Source organism: Phaseolus vulgaris, chromosome 8, assembly GCF_051622355.1.
Source record: "Phaseolus vulgaris cultivar YP4 chromosome 8, ASM5162235v1, whole genome shotgun sequence".
Lineage (NCBI taxonomy): Eukaryota > Viridiplantae > Streptophyta > Magnoliopsida > Fabales > Fabaceae > Phaseolus > Phaseolus vulgaris.
The window spans coordinates 22,483,093-22,500,845 of NC_143505.1; the positions used below are offsets into that span (position 1 = coordinate 22,483,093).

General features: G+C 41.2%; 1 protein-coding gene and 1 pseudogene across 1 annotated transcript; one reads left to right on the forward strand and one right to left on the reverse strand.

Moving 5' to 3' along the window:
• The first annotated feature begins 9,326 nt into the window (after positions 1 to 9,326).
• Positions 9,327 to 10,640, forward strand: LOC150025515 (uncharacterized; annotated as a pseudogene).
• A 6,144-nt stretch (positions 10,641 to 16,784) lies between these two features.
• On the reverse strand, positions 16,785 to 17,270 carry LOC150025516 (uncharacterized). The gene has a single exon (XM_090294077.1). It carries the CDS (start codon positions 17,268 to 17,270, stop codon positions 16,785 to 16,787), a length of 486 nt encoding a protein of 161 aa, XP_090150203.1.
• Positions 17,271 to 17,753: the final 483 nt, after the last annotated feature.

Below are 17,753 nucleotides of genomic sequence, written 5' to 3' on the forward strand. Positions count from 1 at the left end.
ACCTAAGAATGTATCAGGCATATCTAACTCATAAGCATTGTCATTAATCCTCTTGAGGACTTGGAAAGGTCCATCCCCTCGAGGCATTAGTTTGGACTTCCTTTGAGTAGGAAAACGATCCTTCCTCAAATGAAGCCAAACCCAATCGCCCTCATCAAACAACAATGCTTTTCTCCTTTTATTGGCAAGTTCAGCATACTTGCCAACCTTCTTCTCAATTCTCTTCTTGATGTCTTTATGCAAAGTTTTCACAAAAGAAGCCTTTTCATCCCCATCTTTGCACAAGACATCTTCAAGAAGGGGAATAGGAAGAAGATCAAGAGGTGTTAGGGGATTAAACCCATAGACCACCTCAAAAGGAGAATGGGAGGTGGTAGAATTAACTACTCGGTTATATGCAAACTCAACATGGGGTAGTAAATTCTCCCACACTCTAGGATTCCCCGAAATAAAGCATCTCAATAGTTGTCCCAAAGTTCTATTGACCACCTCGGTTTGACCATCAGTTTGTGGGTGGCAAGTGGTAGAAAATAAAAGCTTAGTTCCAAGCTTGCCCCACAAGGTCTTCCAAAAGTGACTCAAGAATTTAGGATCTCTATCGGACACTATAGACCTAGGAATCCCATGCAAGCGAACCACTTCTTGGAAGAAGAGGTTTGCAATGTGGCATGCATCATCCACTTTGTGGCAAGGAATAAAGTGAGCCATCTTTGAAAAACGATCCACTACCACAAAAATGGAGTCCTTTCCCTTTGATGTCTTGGGTAAGCCTAAGATGAAATCCATAGATATATCTACCCAAGGCATTGAAGGGATAGGAAGAGGAGTATAAAGACCATGGGGATGCATTTTAGATTTAGCTTTGCGGAAAGCTATGCATTTATCACACAAACTATGAACATGTTTATGCATATAAGGCCAAAAGAAATGTTCATGCAACACATCCAAAGTTTTAGCAACCCCAAAATGTCCCATTAAGCCCCCCTCATGAGCTTCTCTAACAAGAGATAATCTAATAGAGCATTGGGGAACACAAAGACGTTTTCCTTTAAAAAGAAAGCCATCTTGAATAAAAAAGTCTTTGTGTCCTCCCTTAAGACACTCTTGATAGAGGAGAGAAAAATCAAGGTCATCATGATAAAGTTCCTTAATGTGATCAAAACCAAGATATTGAGAGGTTAAAAGATTTAGCAAGGTGTATCTTCTAGAAAGAGCATCCGCCACAATATTTATTTTACCTTGCTTGTGTTTGATCACATAAGGAAATTGCTCAATGAATTCCACCCACTTAGCATGCCTCTTGTTAAGTTTGTTTTGGCTTTTCAAATATTTAAGAGATTCATGATCACTATGTATCACAAACTCTTTGGGAAAAAGATAGTGTTGCCAAGTAAACAAAGCCCTAACAAGTGCATATAATTCCTTATCATAGGTGGAATAGTTGAGATGACTTCCCTTCAATTTCTCACTAAAATAGGCTATGGGGTGGCCCTCTTGAAGGAGAACAGCCCCAATACCTATGCTTGAAGCATCACACTCAATCTCAAATGTCTTAGTGAAATTAGGAAGGGCCAAGATGGGAGCATTAGTCAATTTTTCTTTCAAAGTATCAAAAGCATTTTGTTGTGCTTCTCCCCAATGAAAGACCACATCCTTTTTCACTATGTCATTGAGTGGTGCGGCAATGGTACCAAAGTTTGGGACAAATCTTCTATAGAAAGAAGCAAGCCCATGAAAACTTCGGACCTCATTCAAAGATTTCGGTGTAGGCCAATTTTGAATGGCCACCACCTTTGTTTTGTCCACATGGACCCCTTTACAACTCACAACAAACCCTAGGAATTCTATATGATCAAGAGCAAACATACATTTAGCAAGGTTAGCATACAAATGTTCCTTCCTAAGGGTTTCTAAAACTTGCCTAACATGCAACCTATGGTCATTCAAAGATAAGCTATAAATGAGAATGTCATCAAAGTAAACCACAACAAACTTACCAATGAAAGGTCTAAGAACATGATGCATGAGGCGCATGAAGGTACTTGGTGCATTAGTTAAACCAAAAGGCATAACTAACCACTCATATAAACCAAAGTTGGTCTTAAAAGCCGTCTTCCATTCATCACCCGGTTTGATACGGATTTGATTGTAGCCGCTTTTAAGATCAATCTTTGAAAAGATTTTTGAACCATGTAACTCATCCAACAAATCATCTAGTCTAGGTATGGGATGCCTATACTTAATGGTTATGTTATTGATGGCCCTACAATCCGAACACATTCGCCATGTGCCATCCTTTTTTGGCACTAAGATGATAGGCATAGCACAAGGACTCATGCTATCTTGCACCCACCCTTTCTCAATCAAAGCCTCAACTTGTTGGCGAATTTCCTTGGTTTCACTTGGATTGGTCCTATATGCTGGACGATTTGGTAAAGAAGAGCCCGGTATCAAATCAATTTGGTGCTCAATCCCTCTCAAAGGTGGAAGTCCATTTGAAGGATCTTGAAACACATCTTTGAACTCTTCTACCAAATTTTCCAAACAATGAGGACTATCAACAAGTGATTCTATGCTAAGAGTTCTAGGGATGGCTAAAAAAAGAGGATGATGAGCCACTATTTCCCTTTCAATGTCACGCCTAGACACAAGGAGTGTAGGCTTAGAACTCTTATCTTTTTTATCTTTTTTATCTTTTTCACTCTCCCTCTTTTTCTTCATGATAACTTGGTCCTCATGGACTTCTCTTGGAGAGAGAGATTTTAAAGTAACCTTGTGACCATGGAATTCAAAAGATAATTTGTTGGTAAAGCCATCATGTAAAACTTTTCTATCAAATTGCCAAGGCCTTCCCAAAAGAACATGAGTGGCTTCCATGGGCACAACATCACATAATACCTCATCTTTGTATTTTCCAATGGAGAAATGGATGAGGACTTGTTTATTAACAATTATTTCTCCTACTTCACTAAGCCATTGTAACTTGTAGGGCTTTGTATGAGAGATAGTAGGCAATCCAAGCTTATCTACTACTCTTGTACTAGCCACATTTGCACAACTACCCCCATCTACTATCAAGGAACAAATGTTGTTTTGAATAAGACATCTTGTATGGAAAATATTTTCCCTTTGACTTTCATCAAAAGGTTGTGAAACTTGTCCAAGAAGTCTTCTCACAACTAACAAGTCCCCTTCAAGTGGACATTCGCTCTCTTCCTCACTAGATGCATGAGAATGCAATGAATGCTTTGGAGAATCCGAATCATGCTCACTAACTACAATGCCCTCATGCATGTACATACTTCGTTTGGAAGGACAATTTTCAGCAATATGACCATAACCCATACATTTAAAGCATTTAGTGTTAGATGTTCTAGTGGGAGACTTAGGTCTAGAAGTTGATGGCTTAGATTCCTTGGGTTTGAAAGAAGAATCTTTGGAAGGATGTTTAGAAAAAAAAGTTTTGTTTCTCCAAGACTTGGAGTAGTATCCATCATTGGAAGCATTTTTAAAAGAGTTTTTCTTAGCAAGTTGGGCTTCCACCTTCATTGCAAGATGAACTAAAGAGCCCAATGATGAATACTCTTGTAACTCAACAATGTCTTGAATATCCTTCCTAAGACCACTCACAAACCTAGCAACCATGGCTTCTTCACTTTCTTCTAATTCAATTTTAAGCACAAGCGTCTCAAGCTCCTTATAATATTCATCCACATTTAGCGTGCCTTGTTGAAACCGTTGGAGTCTCAACATGAGGTCTTTCCTAAAATGTGGGGGCACAAACCTAGCGCGCATATGATCCTTTAAAGAGTTCCAAGAGTCCACGGGAGGACCCTTGTGATAGATAATGTCCTTTACAATTCCATGCCACCATTTCATGGCATAATCACTAAACTCTAGGGTGACTAGCTTGAGCTTATGCTCATCTTGGATCTCATGGATCTCAAAAATTTGTTCACACTTAGCCTCCCAATCTAAATACACATTTGGATCACTAGAACCATTAAAACAAGGTAGTTTGACCGAAGGAAGCTTGGACTTTGCATCATGGTAGAAGCCATTGCCGTAGTGAATTCTTTCCCCATGGTGATGATGTCTTTGTCCATGGACTTGGGGTGGAGGTCTCCTTCTCCTATGCTCATCCTCACGGCCAACATCATTTGAAGAAGCTCTTGAAGATGGTCTATGAGAATGATGTCCATCATGGATAGAAGGAGATGGTCTAGATTGTTGGACCTCCATCTTTTGCATTTTTTCCTCCAACCTTCTAATTGTTCTTTGAGCTTCATGTAATTCACCAAGAATTGAAGCTTTGGAAGGAGAATTCTGCTTGTAGGATGCATCACTTGAAAATCCAGCCATTGGTAATTAAAAACAGCAAACACACAAAAACAGCAAACAAGTTAAAAATTAGCAAAAACAGTGAGCTTATGGCAATGAAACTGCCGAAGTGAACTAAGGCTGAAAAGATATCACTCTCAAAGAAATAATGTTCTTGCACCAATCTGAACTTGAGGCCTTGGAATCCTCAAAAGAAATATGTCAAAGCAAGCACACCAATCTTAAGAGCAAACCACCACAAAACCAAAGAAACAATAAAGACAAACAAGAAAAGGTATAAACAAGGAAAAGGTAATTGCAAAAGGAATACTATATGTAAGACAAACTCAAAGAGTAAGAATGAAAGACAATCAAGAAAATAAAGAACTCAATGAGAAAAGTAGGCACACAAAAGAATACCTAAGGAAAAGCACTAGAGTAGATGAAGAAAACAAAAAAATTTAGCTACTGGAAATTTTTTTTATGCAAACTGTGTTTGATATTCACTGATTTAACTGGAACGTTGTAGAGCGAACTGGATTATGAAATTTATACCACAGAAACTTCAAGATGTTAACTCAATAATGGCACTGGAATCAATTAAAAACAGTAAGCCAATTGAGAGAAATAAATTTTTCAAAATCACTGCCAGATTACCGTATTTTTTTCGGCAGGAATGTACACTTTTTTTATTTTATTTATCATTTTTTGTGTACTTCATATTTTTGAATGATTCTTTTTTCTATTCTTTTCTAACACTTTGAATATCTCAAATCCAGAATTTCAGAATTTTACAGTACGTAAATCAGTTGCAATAAGGAAAAACAGTAAGCACTTTTTTCAGAAACAGAGGAATCCTAATAGGAATAAAAAAAACAGGATGATGAACTAGCAAAGACATAATAGAAAATGATGTATTGGAACTTGTATAGGTCTAGAATACAAGTATGAACTCAATTCTAAAAAGAAAATGCACAAAGGATCAACATCAAATCAGAAAATTATATGACACCAAAGCAAGAAACAATCAAAACAATAAAAGTACTACTAGAAGTAATGACATATATGGAATAACATGACTAAGACAAAACTTGACATGATTCAAAAATTAAAAGACACAACACAAATTGTAACAAGTGAAAGGAAGCTTAAGGTAAACTCTAGGAAGGATAATGCCATTCCAAAAGAGCAACCATACTCATAAGAATTATGAGTGCCATAAACCTTTCCACAAACACTTGGAGCAAAAGAAAAACAGCAAGAATACTCAATTAAAATTCTAAAACAGAAACTTAAATTGCAAGAAATTAAAGAGCTCTTGAAATAAAGTGCACACAACTCAACAATTAAACAAGAAGGACCTAAGACTCATGATACCACATGATGTGATTCCAATAGCCACATAGAACAAGATTCTTGACATTTTTAGGAATCACCTAGAGCTGGAAAATATAGAGGCACTTTCTTAGAAGTTGGATCATGGTTCTAAGTCAAGAACTCACCAATAACAAGTACCAAATCCCAAACTCATTTGGATGGATCAAATATTGTCAAATTGAATCAACAAAGGAATTATAAAATGGATTGACCGAACAGAATTAGGCAAGAAAACATATGAACCGAACATAAAAGGAATTGAAAACAAAAACAGAACATAGGTGCTGGAAAATTGGAATAGCCGAACCAAAACAAATCAAAAACACAAGGCAACATGAACAATTGAAAAAGAAGAAAGGAAGGAGAAGAGAATGCTCATGAAGATGGAAGAATGGTTGGATGATCACGCCACTAGAAGTATGGATGCTCCTAGATGACTGTGCAAGCCGCCACTTGAGGAAACCATGGTCCTTCAAGATAAGACTAGAGTAGAAGGCTCAAAAGCTCTCCAAATGCTCACTCCAATTTTGAGTATAGTTTCTTTAGATGAATTCCAATCTGAAAAATACAAGGAGAGCACCTCTATTTATAGCCTAAGGTGCTGAAAATCAAAGCTAAGAGAATTCAAAATTCCCTCCTAAACTTACTCAAAACCGGCGCCTAAACCTATGCATGAGGAAGGTGTGATCCCTTCCTTCACTTTGGCACCTCCTATTCTACTCCTACACCTACCTACTAATACACCCCCCTAAAGCTCCTAACTAAAGCCTAAAAGATGCTATAACAAAAGAGGTTTCTAAAGTTTCCCTTTAAGCACCTTCAACTAAAGAAACTACAAAAAGAGAAAATAAATGTCCTCTTGCTCCCAAAGCTTTGAACATGCTTCTTGTAATCCTTTGAGGTGGACTTTGACCTCCATGGGCGTCCTCCATTTGTGCCTCCACCTCTTCTTGAGCTTGATGAGTGGCCTCCATGTTCTCTTGAGCTTGATCTCCATCACCATATAGTGAGTTTAATATAATAAGACTGTTTAACACGTTTAATACTATGAGACCGTCTAACACATTTTGTATAGTGAGATTGTCTAACACATTTCGCGCAGGATACCATCTAAGAGGTTAATCATTGTGAAAGTTAATCACAATATAGTAACTCTTAAATTTTTCACATAAAGAAACATAGTTATAAAATTTAACACATCTTATAATGTTTGTTATTTTTAAAACCTCATACACTTATTTATCCACATAAGATTGTCTAGTGGGCTATTATACTATCTAACAAGGATTAGATCGTCAAACGTCTTAACACAAATGATGTGAAGTCTGGTTTAATAAAATCTTGTCTAAATGTTCCTGAATCTTTTACTGTTGCTAAATCGTCCATAGTTTCATATGTTGTTTCTGTCAATTTTTGTAAATGGTTTGAATAGACTCTTTAGTCTCTTAGCATCTAGTAAGACCTTAATCATATGGTGAAATCGCCTAAGCATTAATGAGAAACAATGTTCATGTATCTTTCTCATTAGTCTAAGTGTGTTTCACACGAGTTAGTTATAATGGTATTGATTTTTAAATAGGGCATTTTTATTATTATAAGCTAATGTATCGAGTTGTACTTGAGTAAGAGTTTGTTATGAAAGAGAAATTGTAAAAGTCATTGTTCCTGCCGGTTGACTCGATTGTCTTCGTACGTCTACGACGAACACACGTCCAATTATCTCTGCCTTCGTTCGTGCCTTTCTTCGATCAAACACCTGAAAATGCAAAGACAAAGGGCGCCCTAAAGACCGTTTGCACTCCGACGCTCAAGTCAGTATAGGGCTAAGAAACACCGAAAGTAAGCTGTAAAAAACTCTCTGTAATCTATGTGTGTATTAGCGTAAGAATTCGTGTCTCAAAACTGCGTCCCTTATTAGGTTTGATACTACCCTTTATATACTCTAGGGTTTCCGCTAACCATAAATAGGTTTACTGAGGGTGTGCCTTAGCGCCGCTATCACCCACTCTTAGGGCAATTGATGCGGACATCCTCCAAGGTCTTTCTCAAGAGGGGGGGAATGATGCGGACATCCAAGTCCAAGGGCCACGCACAACAAGATTGGAATATTACAATAAAATAATATTATTATTTTATTTGGAGTTAGGATTTGAACTCAGGACCAAGTACAGAGTATCAACCTAACCACTGGGACAAATGATCATTCTTGAAATATAAGGATTGTAGTATCATCTTATTTTCTTACAAACAAGAAAAGACCTTTGTAATTTATACACTGTTGAAACTCAGATTAGAGGGACAAATATTTTGATAATTTTAGAGAGTGTTTCTCTGTTAGGGTTTTTCCCTGTATCTTGCGATCTTATCAAGAATCCACCAATTCTTGTGGCGATCATCCTTAGGCTTATCAAACTTTGTTTGTGGCGCCTTCTTTTATCCAGGTTTTTATTGTTACTGTTTTGAATTTATTCCGTTTCGTAACCCTAAATTCCCAATTTTATTTTCATGTCTATTTGGATTCATATCAGTTGGTATTCAGAGCAAAGGTTTGAGTCATAATATAATTGTGCATCCTGAATTTTTTTCCCCCCTCATTACTGTTCACGGTACTGTTCATGTTACTGTTCACGGGGTATTGTTCACGACACTGTTCACGGTACTGTTCATTTTTATTTATTTTTTTAAAAAAAAGCAGAAACAGAAAAAAGAAAAGAAGAAATAGAAAAAAAAGAAAAGAAAAGAAAAAAAAAGGAAGAAGAAGAGGAAAACATAAATAGAAAAAAAAAAACAAGAGGAAAACAGAAAAAAATATAGTTCTTATTTAGTGCATACTTGGTGTTTGTTAAAAGTTCTAAAAGTGTCCTGTCTACATATTTTATTTTCTCTATATATTGTTTTTGCTTGCTGTTTTTTTTAATTGTCTTGCTTGTTTGTTGATAGTGAAATTGTTCTTCACTATTTTGTTCTTTACTATTATTTTTAATTGATTCTGATTGCTACTTTTGAAAGTGATTCTGGATTATTGATTGCTTGATTCTTGTAAGAACCTTAAGTAGAGAAAGAGTGGTAAAAGGCAGTGTGATCATTAGAAAAAAAGCCTTATTGTGTGAAACACGAGTGTTGAGTGTAAACACGTGAGAAAGTGGTGTGAGGCCCAAACTTATTGTTATTTGTAATCTGTTTACTTGAGCATGGCAGGGGAACCGTCAGATAGTGAACTGTCTCAACTACAGATGCAAGCCTTAACAAAACACTTGGAAAGGATAATGAAACAACAAAGTGATGGACTCCATGAGAGGTTGGATCAAATGGAGCAAGCACAACAAGTAAATCCAGAAAATAGAGGGGGAGATAGGAGGAGGAGAAGATAAAATGATGGAGAACAAAGAACTCTAAGAATTGATGGAATAAAATTAAATATTCCCACATTCAATGGGAAAAGTGATCCTGATGCTTACTTGGAGTGGAAAATTAAAGTGGAGCATGTGTTTGCTTGCAATGAGTACAATGAGGAGCAGAAGATGAAGTTGGCAGCGGCTGAATTTTCAGCTTATGCTTTTACTTGGTGGAATAAATACCAAAGGGACAGAACTAGATATGAAGAACCCATGGTAGAATCTTGGACATAAATGAAAAGGATTATGAGGAAGAGATATATTCTAGCAAGCTACAATAGGGATTTGCAACTCAAACTCCAGAGAATGACTCAAGGAAATAAAAGTGTGGAAGAGTATTTTAAAGAGATGGAGGTAACCATGATTAGAGCTGGAATGAATGAAGAAAACGAAGCAATCATGGCTAGGTTTTTGAATGGACTGAACTACGATATTAGGGATGTTGTGGAGCTGCAAGAGTATGTTGACATTGAGGACTTGTTGCACAAGGCTAACCAAGTAGAACAATAACTCAAGAGGAAAGGAATCATTAGGAGGAGTTCTAACAATAATAATAATTCCAACTGGAAGGATAAGGTGATGAAGGATAAAGGAGTTCCCTCAAGTTCAGCCATGTCTTCAAGTGGGAAGTCATCTAATAGATATAATAATTCACCACCTAAAAGGAAGACAAATGATGTAAAATGTTTCAAATGCTTAGGAAGGGGACACTATGCTGCAGAATGTCCAACAAAAAAAACTATGTACATGTTATCAAATGGACAAATAGACAGTGAACCTTCAAGTGAAGAAGAGAAGGAGGATGTAGAGGTTGAGTTGGATGCATTGGAGGGTGATTTGTTGATGATTCGAAGGCTTATGGGAAGCAAAATGCAAGCTTTAGACCAAACCCAAAGGGAAAATATTTTCCATACTAGATGTTCCATTCAAGGGAAAATATGTTCACTCATAGTTGATGGAGGAAGTTGCACCAATGTAGCTAGCTCAAGACTAGTTACCAAATTGAATTTGGAGACAAAACCGCACCCAAGGCAATACAAGCTTCAATGGCTTAGTGAAGATGGAGAGATGACAGTGAGTAAGCAAGTGGAGGTGAACCTATCTATAGGACAATATAATGACAATGTCTTGTGTGATGTGGTTCCAATGGAGGAAACTCACATTTTGTTAGGGAGGCCGTGGCAGTTTGACACCAAGGCTATTCATGATGGTTTCACCAATAAAATCTCTTTCATGCAGAATAATAAGAATATCATTCTCAAACCCTTATCTCCTAGAGATGTGTGTGAGGATCAAATCAAATTGAGAGAAAAGAGAGTCCAAGAGAAAAGAGAGATGAGTGAAACACCAAAACAGAGCAAGAGTGAAACACCTAAAAAGAGAGAAACACATGAGAGAAAAATGAGTGGATTATTGAAAGTGAATGAAGTGAAGAAATTGCTACTTTCTAGCAAACCTCTTTATTTACCTTATTGCAAAAACAACACTTTGGTTGATGACCATTCTAACCAAATTAATTTTCTTCCTAGTGTTGATTATGTTTTGTAGGAAATCCAAACTCAAGTTGAAGAATTGATGAACAAAGGATGGGTACAAGAGACCATGAGCCCATGTGTTGTTCCAGTAATTTTGGTGCCTAAAAATGATGGTTATTGGAGGATGTGCACAGATTGCATAGCACTTAATAACATTGCCATTAAGTATAAACACCATATTCCCAGGTTAGATGATTTAATGGATGAATTGTATGGTGGTTGTATATATTCAAAAATTGACTTAAGAAGTGGTTGCCATCAAATTAGGATTAGGAATGAGAATGAATGGAAAACTGTCTTTAAAACAAAATATGGATTGTATGAGTGGCGTGTGATGCCATTTGGGCTAACAAATGCCTCAAGCACTTTTATGAGATTAATGAACTATGTTTTGAGAGAATTTTTGGACAAATTTGTTGTGGTGTATTTTGATGACATCTTGATCTATAGCACTAGTTTGGAATTACATGAGGAACATTTGTGTGCAGTTTTGAATGTTCTTAGAAAAGAAAAGTTGTATGCTAATCTTGATAAATACAGATTTTGTACTGAACAAATTGCATTCTTGTGTTTTGTGGTAAGTGCCAAAGGAGTTCATGTAGATTATGAAAAGGTGACGGCTATCCAAGAATTATGTTTACATCATGTTGAGTTTGCTTACAATATGGTTGTTGACAGCACATCGAATTGTGATCCATTTGAAATTTTGTATGGATTATATCCTTTAACTCCAATATATTTGTTAACTATGCCTAACATTTCTATTTTAAAGCATAAATATACACAGGCTAAGGTTGACTATGTGAGAAAGCAACATAAAAAGGTTGAAGCACAAGTTGAAGAAAAAGGTGAAGGTTATTCTAAACAAGTTAACAAAGGAAGAAAGAAAGTAATCTTTGATCCTGGAGATGGGGTCTGGGTACACATGAGGAAAGAAATGTTAACTAGACAAAGAAAATCCAAGCTCCAATCTAGATGGGATGGACATTTTCAAGTGTTAGAAATGATTAATGACAATGCCTACAAGATTGATCTTTCAAGTAAGTACAATATGAGTAGCACTTTTAATGGGTCTGATTTGTCTCCTTTTATTGCAGATGATGAAGCTTTGGATTTAACTTCAAGTCTTTTTCAAGGGAGGGAATGATGCGAACATCTTCCAAGGTCTTTCTCAAGAGGGAGGGAATGATGCGGACATCCAAGCCCAAGGGCCACGCACAACAAGATTGGAATATTAAAATAAAATAATATTATTATTTTATTTGGAGTTAGGATTTGAACTCAGGACCAAGTACAGAGTATCAATCTAACCATTGGGACAAATGATCATTCTTGAAATATAAGGATTGTAGTATCGTCTTATTTTCTTACAAACAAGAAAAGACCTTTGTAATTTATACACTGTTGAAACTCAGATTAGAGGGAGGAATATTTTGATAATTTTAGAGAGTGTTTCTCTGCTAGGGTTTTTCCCTGTATCTTGCGATCTTATCAAGAATCCACCAATTCTTGTGGCGGTCATCCTTAGGCTTATCAAACTTTGTTTGTGGCGCCTTCTTTTATCCAGGTTTTTATTGTTACTGTTTTGAATTTATTCCGTTCCGTAACCCTAAATTCCCAATTTTATTGTCATGTCTATTTGGATTCATATCAGCAATCTAGCGCGTAAGGCTCCCTTACTTGAGTGCAACCTCTGACGGGATGACCACCTGGGTACCAACTTGTGCACCTTATTTATTGGGCCATCCGTCCTAGGAGTGCCCTAGCTGTTCACGTGCCATGCATGCAGCTCACCCCTGGAACGTGACCCTCACGGGTCATATCTCTTCGAGTGGCTCTTTACCTATGTTACGCTTGAACGCATCATCCACACCGCATGCATGGACCCCTCGTGATCTAGGCTTCTCCCTAACTGATAACTGGTGTGTGGTATGGGATCCACCTCTCACGGCCCAACTCTGTTGTTTGTGTCACCGATGTCCGATGTCCCATCGCCCTCACTATATCGCCGAGGACACATCAGCATATCCTGGTGATCAACGCCCGACCACTCTTCGGCACCTTGGCTCACGTGCTTTGCGAGACACCGACCCACGCCGCTCGTGGGACCTAGCTTACGTGGCCCCATCTTTACTAGCGGTCAACGACGTCTGAGGACTGGTCGGTACACAAGCCCCCCAATCTCGAGCTGTAACTTGTTCAGCGAAGAGACTAAGTCCTCGCCTTGGCGACCTACGTGACGGGACATGAACAGTGCACCAAAGTGACACTTCTCTGTGCCCATTTTAATCTGCGCACACGTGTCTTGATCAACAGTCAGGACTTAATGCCGCTTGCGCTTCTTAGTTTATGTTAAGCATTCAAAACGCGCGCTTCGATCACTGTTCCATCAGTTTCAGAAACTCTTGTGATCGCTTCATCTTCTTCTTCAAACGTTCTCACTTCTCTCTTGCGAAAAACCAGGACTTTCAACTCTCATCAACCAAAGGTATGATTTTTATCCATTGATCGCCCTTGTTTTTTGATTTCACACTTCAATAATTGCTTGAGACTGTTTAAATTCCTTGCATTTTAGGTTGTCTCTGTTTCTCCCTCTATTCCTCTATTTTTCTGGGTTTCTTCTTCAAGCGTGGGGTTTCTCTAGGTTTTACTTAGTTACGCCATCTCCTTCTTCTGAACCTTCATTTCCTTCCTTTCTTTTCTTGCTTCCTTTCTAGCTTTGTTCGAGATGGCTCGAAAAAAATTGCTTCCAAACCTCCTCCCAGCATCGACTACAAAGCCCTGTATCCTTGGGCCTCCTTTGGTCTTCTCGTCGGAACCTCCACACTCACTTCCTATGAGGACACGAAGAAGCATAAACAGGGTGATGACGAAGATGTAGGTCGAGCATTCAGGAGGGAGCACGATGCCTACGTTTCCGTCCAACCCTGTGCACTGGGCAAACCCGTTTGCGCTGACGATCACATTGATTATGGGGAGCCCTTCTTCTTCTTGTATGCCACAGTCTTCAAGCGGATCAAACTCCGCCTTCCATTCTCAAGCTTCGAGAGGGCTCTCTTGATCGAAATAAATGTGGCCCCTGCCCAGCTGCACCCCAACGGCTGGGCCTTCGTGAGGGCATTCGCCATTCTGTGCAACAACTTTGGCCACACTCCCTCAGTGGATTTCTTTCTTCACTTCTTCGCAGCCCAAATACTTGGGAAACACCTCGGGGTTAGCTTAAACGGTGTGGCGGGAAGAGCCCTGCTGACCCTCTTCCAACCATCCTACGGGGGCTTCAAAGGGAAGTTCTTCAGGGTGAGCTGCAGCGTCCATGACGCTACCCTGCTAGATGAGTTTCCCTTCTACTGGGTGGAAGAACCGACGCTTACGGAGTCGAGGGGGATTGAGGAGCTGAGCCCACGAGACCGGGAAGTCTGTGAGTTCCTCTTGGGACTGGGGGCGGTCTTTGACAGCGCTGAACTGATCAAGTTTGAATTGTACCCTGCCTCCCTTAAAACACGCATTGGTACTTCTCGTCTTCTGCTTTCGTTTACCCTGTGCATGATTACTTCTTTCGTGCACTGGCCATTAACTGTGAATGTCCCCCACTCTGTTTGTCGTGCTTGCGCTACACTGTTCCCTCGTCTCGTGCATTCACTGATCTACTTCTTCATATACTTATCCTTTTCTGTCTTCTTGTCTTGGTGCAGGCATGGTGCTCAACAAGGAAAAGAAGGCTAGGCTTTCCGAGGTCATCGCCTGCTGCCAAACGATGTTGGACGGCGCAGGGGGTTCGGCCTCCTCCGCCCCTTTTGCAGTTGTTCCTATCACTGAAGCCTTGTCCACTCCAACCCCCTGGAGAGGAACAAAGGGATCGTCGAGCTTGGTCTTGATGAGACTGGGGAGGGCGTCGTCTTTAAGAGGCGGAAAGTGGCTGCAGTGGAGACCTCGCGTTCAACTACTGAAGGCCGCCCTTCGGCGTTCGGAGACCACCTTCCCAGTGCTTCCTCTCCCTGCGGGCTCCTCGCACTCGAAGGTGGTGGAGAGAACACTCCTGGGCCTGGCCAGATGCCACCTGCTCCTAAGCTTCTTGTCGTCCTTCAACACGCTCTCAAGAGCTTCCACGAGCAAGAGGTTGCGGAAGCTTTGAATAAGGAAATTATAAGGGAGCGCATGGGCCATGGTCTAGGGGAGTTCCTCGTCCATTTGAGCGCCCTTTCGAGGCAGGCAGAGGCGAGGATGAAAAAGCAACTTGCCTTGGCAAAGGAGGAGCTTGCCCTTCAGGCTCGAGCCTTTACCACTCGTGAGACCGCCCTGATGCAAGAGCTAAGTAGTCTCTACCAATTGGAGAAGGAAGCTAAAAAATGGCTCTACGACAAGGGTCAGGAGGCTGTCCAACTACAGGCGAAGATCCTGCCCTTACGCACCAGAGTGGTCGACTTGGAGGATCAGACCGAAGAGACTAAGGCCAAGATGGCCAAGCTGGAGGAGAGGGCCACCAATCGAGAAGTTTTGCTTGGCTGCGTGGAGAGAGAGCTCGCTGACAAGGTCGAGCAGTTCAAGAAGACTGAGGTAGACCTCGTCGAGGACGCTGCCGACGCCTACGCCGCAGGGTTCGAGGATGCCCTTGCTCAGGTTGTCGGCGTGCATCCTGAGATGGACAAACTCACCTTTCGCGACGTCAAACTGCGTCGTAGATGGGCAAGTGGTGCCTAGGGCGCCCCCCCTGTTAGCTTGTATTTGGTCTTCCAACGAACAATCTTCTTTATATTTATAAATGCTTTGTTCGCTTTCAACTGTCTGAACTTGTTTAGATGGTTTAATCTTTAATTGGTTGAACTGTCCTCTCGACCTAACTTGTCAAATGCTAATCTTCTATCTCGCCATAACTCGCATCCTTCATCTTCGATCATTAACTGTCGCGCCTTATGCTAGCACATCTAACAACACTTTTGACGAATGCTTGAACCTTAGGTAGCAAGGGCTTTGCACATTAACCTGCAACTGAGCCCACCTTCATACGCAAAGGTGAGGGTGTTGGTCGCTCTTCGAACCTGCTTCATAAGACATGGTTACTATAGACCTTCTAACTGGCTTCGCTCCTACCTTGCTGAGTAAGGAGATGCTTTACTGATGTCGCTGACGATCCTTGTTGTCCTCGCCTTGGCGTTCTCGCTCAAGAGGGAGGCGCACTCTGCGCTACCCCGCATTGAGCTTCTTGGCCCTAGGAGAAATTCGTGTCTGTTCCCTACCTGTCCAACATGGGTTTGGGGAGAACTCTCCTTATGGACCGTACTGTCTCCATTACAGTGCTCTCGCTCGAGAGGGGGGGGGGGTGCTCTCTACGAATCATCCTGCCCAGTCTCGAGACTTCTGGCCCGAGGACAAACTCATAACTGACCTCGTCCTTGCTATATAAAGTCAAGGGAGGATTTAACTGGAAAACCTTACAATTCTCGGCCTTGGTGAATTTACGCGAGGGGGAGGCCCACTGAGGGACCATACTATTCCCGACCTTAGCGTCTCACTTAAAGGGAGAGGCTCATTTTAACTGGCGAACCTTACTATTCTCGGCCTTGGTGAATTTACGCGAGGGGGAGGCCCACTGAGGGACCATACTATTCCCAACCTTAGTGTCTCATTTCAAGGGAGAGGATCATTTTAACTGTCAAACCATACTATTCTTGGCCTTGGTGAATTTACGTGAGGGGGAGGCCCACTGAGGGACCATACTATTCCCAACCTTAGCGTCTCACTTTAAGGGAGAGGTTCATTTTAATTGCACTGCACAACGTATACTTCAACTGAATAACGGGATTTATCAGGTGACCTCATTAAACATCCTCGCAAGGAATAGAGTGCCCTATAGAAATGCGTACAGTGCAAATAACTTAACTTGAAACAACACTTTAGATTAACCGTGACTCGAATACTAGAGGTCGCTCCGCTTCCCAATCTTTCCGAGTCGTTGCGCGCCATCCCCAAGGGTCTTTGTTAGTCCACCTAGAGGGTGGCTGGTTCTTTGATTGACCCAGGAGGGCTTCCTGCCCCAGGCAAACTCCACCCCAGTGATCTCTGCTCGGGTGAATGCCTTTCCTCTCAGGGGCCGAGTGGTGACAACGCTCACCGCGCCCTTCATTCTGAGCATGTTCTCGTAACACCTCTTCGCTTCCTTCTAATAGGACTTAATAGTGATCACCGTGCCTCCTAGGGAGGGCAGCTTCATCTTCATGTGCCTGGTCAAGGCGACCGCTCCCACCCTGTTCAATGCAGGTCTACCCAACAACATGTTGTAAGTCAACGGAGCGTCGACGACAAGGTATTTGACGTTCGCAGTGCGCGAAGCTACGTCATCGGCGAAGGTTGTTCTGAGCTCTAGGTGTCCATGCACCCTCACCTGGTTCCCAGTGAAACCATACAAGCAACCCGTGTAAGGTCTCAACTGGTATGGAGATAGCTGTAACTTGTTGAAGGTTGACCAAAACATTACGTCGGCCGAACTCCCTTGGTCGATGAGGATGCGATGCACCCTTCTCCCTGCTGTTACTACCGAAATCACCACGGGGTCATCGTCGTGCGGCAAGAGACCCTGGAGGTCAACCCTGGTGAAGACGAGATCGACGTCAGGGACCAGATCTGTCTCTTGGACCTCTATCACCATCCCCTATCGTGCATATTTCTTCCGCTGGGAAGCAGTGCATCCTCCACCTTAGAACCCTCTAGAGATGAGGTGAACCTCGCCATGAATAGGCACATCGTGCCCTTGATCTCCTCCTGCGACGCCCAACACTTGACCCTCCTAGGACTCTTGCATGTAGTCTTTTAGGAAGCCGTTTTTCACTAGCTCGTTCAACTAATACCCTAATGCTAAACAATTGCGTATAGGGTGACCATACGCCTAGTGGAACTCGCGCCAAGCGTCCTTGTTGGGCCCCATCCTTCTGTCTGTCTTGGGGGGTGCCTTCAGTTTGGTCGCTATGTTAGGAATAGCGATCAATTCCTTAAGTTCGACACGAAAGTCGTGCCTGGGGGGCGGGTCTCTCCGTGTGCGTGCCTCATCTCAAGACTTCCCATACAGTTTTCCCGCACTCTTATTCTCCATGGTCGCCTCATGTACCCTCATGGGCTGGGGCCGACCCACTAC

What these genes read in the sequence shown, in the direction of transcription:
- LOC150025516 (XM_090294077.1), bottom strand. Translation starts at nt 17,270, where the DNA reads ATGGTGATAGAGGTCCAAGAGACAGATCTGGTCCCTGACGTCGATCTC.